Source organism: Quercus robur, chromosome 3 (assembly GCF_932294415.1).
Source record: "Quercus robur chromosome 3, dhQueRobu3.1, whole genome shotgun sequence".
Classification (NCBI taxonomy): Eukaryota; Viridiplantae; Streptophyta; class Magnoliopsida; order Fagales; family Fagaceae; genus Quercus; species Quercus robur.
Window position 1 is genome coordinate 51,835,071 of NC_065536.1, and position 5,816 is coordinate 51,840,886.

The 5,816-nt window shown below is 34.6% G+C and overlaps 1 protein-coding gene across 1 annotated transcript; it reads right to left on the reverse strand.

Annotated features, from left to right (window-relative positions):
- Window positions 1-1,321: 1,321 nt before the first annotated feature.
- Window positions 1,322-2,268, reverse strand: LOC126719742 (stemmadenine O-acetyltransferase-like). Its single transcript, XM_050422267.1, is given in 2 exon segments — window positions 1,322-1,356; window positions 1,785-2,268. Coding segments are annotated over 2 exon segments (519 nt in total).
- Window positions 2,269-5,816: the final 3,548 nt, after the last annotated feature.

Here is a 5,816-nt window from a genome sequence, read left to right on the forward strand (position 1 = left end):
GTCTTTAGAGAGCTCAGATTGTTTTTACCTCACATTCCTATTCTCTAGTGTGACAATAACTCTGCTATTGCTTTGGCTTCTAATCCTGTTTTCCATTCCAAAACCAAACACATTGAAGTGGATTATCACCATGTGAGGGGTTGTGTGCTTCATCATGTTTTGGGCATCAAATTCATCTCTAGCCGTGATAATTTTGTTGATATTTTCACCAAGCCGTTGCCTGGCCCTCATTTATTGCTTCTTCGTGGCAAACTCTTGGCTGATTCCTCCTCGTGTTTGAGGGGGGATGTCAAGAGAGTTCAAGAACTATCACAGTGCACAAGAACAATCACAGAGCAATCAAGGCGTAACGGCTAGTTTCTCATCCAATGGCTAGGAAAGACTTTTAATGTACTTAAGCTAAACTGTGTCGTTCTATTTAAGCATTGATGAGTTTTGTAATTGAGTCCAAATGTTGTCATTTTTACTGAGTTTGTTAGATAGTTTCTTAGCTTAATAAGGTCGTTACTTCTGTTAATTATCCCTGATTTTGCTCCAAACTTTATGGATCAATCCCGGGTTTTAAGGATAGTTAGTTAGGCAGTTGTAATTAGCTTGGACTGTATATATAGATCATTGAGTGTAATAAAAAGTTTATGCAAGTTTTTTTCCATAAAGTCCCAATTCTCTCTTCGTCTCTCTCAAAATTCTTATCTCTAGTTCTCTCTTTTTCTCTCTGAATGTTTACTATGAAACCTCGCTTACTCCATTGTTGTAGCCTTTACAAGCTTAGTTCAAATTTTTTTCAGCACATGCTAGTGAAGGAAAGCTTAAGCTCCTCCACTTTTACGAATCTAGAGTTCTCATTGGCATATTTTAAGTACACATTACCAGTTGGAGCATTTTAACAAAATCCTCGTTGATTTTCTTAATGGCTTCTCTCATTGGTTTCAATGTCCCTGGATGGTATTGACATAACATATCGGCTAATATTACCAAAGTACTCATATGGAAGAGGGGGCTCTGTCTTGGTATGCAAGTTCACAGCATGAAGAGTGCTATATATCTTATCTGGGTCTAGTTTTAGTTGAGTAAAAGCCATGAAGCGGCTCCATATGAAAGTTGATAAGGTCTCAATGCGACTCGAACGTGGGTATTCAATGGTCTTTTCGTTAGAGCTATATTTCTCTTTGATTTTTGCTATAAAAGATGCATCAAAGACAAGCCTTGTGGTCACAATTTTATCCTTGGTGATCCCAAGATTTGAATTGAAGTCGGATAACTCTTGTGGTGGAAATAGTGTGATAGAATCCATTGGAGGACTCACTATGTTGCCATCACCTTAAGCAATAGCAGACCAACTATTGAGAAACAAGATGAAAGATGATGAGCCTAGAAAAATCATTAAGGTCGTCCATTAATATGGACAACCTTGCATCATTAGTAGGCCATCAAAGATAACCACTCAACACATTCAATAAGGACCATCAAAGGTCTTAAACTCTCATCAAGACAAAGAATGTTACAATCATGGTAATAATCACCCTAATTTATGTACAATAACTACCTAAGTCACCTATAAAAGGGACAATCTATCTCACTAGCTAAGGTATGTCAAAAACTACTACAAAACACTATTTATATACGAAAGATATGGATTGATATTAACTTAAGCATCAGAGGCTCCCCCACAGGGCACAACCCAGTGGTCTTTTCGATCTTTCTCTCCTTTATCTTGCAAGTCCTACAAGATCGTTTAATGCTCTGGATTGAACGAGTGACCTAATTGACGATTTTGGCATCATCAAAAGATAAGGCATCTACAATTCTGTGGGACATGAGTACACCAATCGCAAGCCCACCACAGTTAAAGAAGGCGACTTGGATTGTTGTGGGTAATTTATTGACTTCGTCCAATTCAAATGGCAGAAACTTATTGAGCTCAGAAGGGGTTGGACTCTCAAGAAACTCAGAAAGACTGCACCTAACCTTGGGTTCCACATAGTTGACGCCCTCATCGTTGCAATCTATATAAAGATTTTCCTTAACCCGTCCCGCTAGCATGTGGAATTGGGTTAAAGCATCCGCTAAGGATTTCTTAATCCGGTCACTTTGTTCTACATTGTGGAGATTAGCATCCCTGTGATTTGGGTAGTAAAAAACCAGAGGCATGGAAACTAGAGGTTAAAGCTGATCAAGGAAGGAAAGCTAGTAGTGGTGGAGATGTTGAGGGGTTGGAGATAAGGGTTTAACGGTCTCTTCTGAGATAACTTGGACTTCAAGCTTCATTGCTTACCGCTCAAAGCAATCAATGAGGTTTAGTGGTTAATCTAATACTGAAAACGGTTGTGAGCTTATGAAGATTGAATGGAAAACCAGAGTCGCCATTAGAGTTATATAGAGTGCAGTTGAGAGTTGAGAAGACTTAAAAGAATTAGTTGCTATGAAATTCTATTATATGGGGCGAACACATGATTGTAAGCACGTAATTGGTGCAAGTTGTTTCATTTTACTTTGTTAATCCCAAGGTATGTAGAACAAGGAAAATTATTGAATATTCCGAGAGTATTATAAATGCGTACTCCTCTTGTCACAAGAATTGTGGATCTTACCATAAATTTAATTAGTGGGACCCACAATTATCTCAGAAGAAGGAATATGTATTTATAGTGTTCGGTTCTAAAACTTTAGGAACTAATGTATTAGAACTCCAATTTGTATATGTTGGCAAACCATGATCAAAACATTTAGTTTAGGTTTACACTTGCTCAAAGTTTGGTTTAATGTAAGTTTGGAATCTTGTAATTGCAGGAAATTACTATTCAATTTCTGCAAGGCTCAATCGATCGAGAATCGTGGATCAGGAAATTTCTGTAGAATTCTCAAACCAGCCCAAGCCCATATGATGTGCAGGGTTAAGTGTTTCACTCCAAGTATAAAAGGAAAAACCCTAGCTATGTTTTAGAAGTCTTTGTTAAGTTGTGTGTTGAATCTTTTGTGAGATCTAAAAGGTGTTTACCTTCAAACACACACATAGAGCTATCAAGATCAAGATTTACATCAAAAACTTGATGGTTGTTTCAGTTGCTGCTTAAAGAACTTTCAATAAGATCTAAAACCTTTGAGTGGAGTCTCAAGATCACAAGTAGGAGAACTTGTAGTTGCTGTAGATCAAGGAAAGATACAGTCTGTGGACTCGGAGCTGTCACGTGGTCGTGGTAGCAAGTTTTTTACATGAGGTAGCAAATTTTCTACATGAGGTAGCAATAGGATATTGGTGGTTTAAGTCTTATTGTACAAACTTTAATTTTTTCATAGTGGATCTGTTTTTACTTTGAAGATAACTAGGTTAAATCCTTCCCAGGTTTTTTACCGGTTTGGTTTTCCTGAGTCATCAGATTTACATCAAGAACTTGATGGTTGTTTCAGTTGCTGCTTAAAAAAATTTCAATAAGATCTAAAACCTTTGAGTGGAGTCTCAAGATCACAAGTAGGAGAACTTGTAGTTGTTGCAAATCAAGGAAAGACACAGTCTGTGGACTTGGAGTTGTTACGTGGTCATGGTAACAAGTTTTCTACATGAGGTAGCAATAGGATATTGGTGATCTAAGTCTTATTGTACAAACTTTAATTCTTTCATAGTGGATCTGTTTTTACTTTGAAGATAGCTAGGTTAAATCCTACCCAGGTTTTTTACCGGTTTGGTTTTCCTGAGTCATCAGATCTGTGTGTTCTTTACTTTCCGCATTATATTTGTTTTACACATATTTATTTAACCTATATTTAATTAACAAACTTGTTAATCAACTTGGTTTAATATTATTATTATTATTTTTTTTTTAGAGAGTTTTAACCTATGGCGTCTACTCCTGATAATAGCTCTTTATTAAACATATTGTGTTAAGGGGTCTAAAACATAACATATAGTACTCCTTAGTATTCTACAATTACTCGTTGAACTAGACTATTGCTAAACAGTTCATAAGTTTTCTGGTTTAATTAAACAACGGCTTGGGGAATGATTTGTTTTATAAAAAAGTCAATTAATAATTTAGCGCCCGTAAATTAAGATTCTGGGAGATTTTTTAGTGATGTTTACGTGTTACAGACTGTAACTTCATTGTCTAAAACAATTATTTAAGCTATTAAAGACTTCAAATGCTACGAAAACTGAGAAAAAGTATTCCATCTACAAAGTTCAAAATAAGTAAAACAAAAGCCATATTTTTGTGGTTGACAACAGGCAAGAAATGCCACCGCTGTAGGTGCCACCAGTTTAGGAAAATCTCAAGTTCCCAGTTTCTCCTTTTCATCGAAATCCCTATTCAAAACTTGCTATTGGTTTATCATTCCTTTCAAATCAATAAGTGTCTCAGTAAAAAGTGACTATGGTAAGCCATATATATTAACTCTGCTTTTTCATGTACCACTGCAATTGTGCAAAAGGGTACAAGGCTTTACAACAATTCGGCACCAATAAATATGATATTTTGGGGTTTGTTTGTTTTTTTTTTTGTTTTTTGCATAAATAATAAATGCATGAGAGTGGAACCAAATTTTACACGAGTAAATTAAGGCTTCCATTTTGTGTTGCACTAGATTGATTTGAGATTTACACATGGTAAATTTTAGGAATTTATTATGACATTGTCATGTCCAACGCATTAGAGCGCTAGAATCAAGCCAAACCAAGTTATACAAAAATAGTAATATAACCATATCCTATTACTCATCCAAAGAAAAAATTTGACATTGGACTCTACATAATGCAAGGGTATATCTTCAGAGATCAATGATCTCATAAAATCACCCTCTAACAGCATGTAGAATCCACTCATGTTATAATAAAGAGGTTTTGATTCACCATCTCATAAGATACTTTTTCCTACATAGTATGGCTACATTTTAAACATTCTATTATTTGTGAGATATGTGTAAATCTGGGATCTATACAGGACCAACTCAATATATTTGGAGGCCTAAGGTGATAACTTTAAACGGGTCTTTTATATTTATACATCACTTAAATAATATTTAGCCGGTGTTTTATATTAGAATTTTTATCATTTGAAATCTATTCTTCTTACTTTTTAATATGACTAGTTCACTTAATGATGATTAGATTAGATTTATATTGATCCATACTTTCTTGGGGGGCAAATGCAAAAGCTATAACAAATCTTACAACAAAAACATACAAACTATGGTGTTAAAGAATGTAATCAGTTGAATTCAAAGAAAATAATCAATCAGTATTTGAAATAAATGAGTATTTGAATGAATGATGTTTGTGATATTACAAAATTAGGCTTACAAAAATATCTCACTAATTACAAAAAGTAATTCAATTATGCATTTATTAGGTTGTTGAATTTCACTAATCATATTCATTGCCACTCGTAAAGGCTAAGTTGTAAAATTGATTGTATTTCTATCATTTTCCTATTTGAAATAGTTCTTGTGATTGGTGACATCTATTTGTAAGACCTATGTATCTAAATTTGTATTTTCTCTAGAATTATTCAATTTTTTTGGGTCTTCTTAAAAGTGAGGGAAAATATACAACACAATTTTTTTTTTTTTAAATCTCAAAAAAAATATTTTTCAAAAATCACTAGTTGCCCCCAAATTTTTGGGGGGGGGGGGGGGGGGGGTCATTCTCTAGTAGGGGGCCCAAGGTCACGGACTAAGGGTGAGTTTTGTTCAACTTTTTCAAACTGTACTTTTTGAAAAAGTGGCGATTTTAAAAAGTGCGATATGAAATTGAGCTTTTTAAAAAAAGCAAAGTGTTTGATAAAAACTATTAGAAAGTGCTTTTATAAAAAATAAAAAATAAA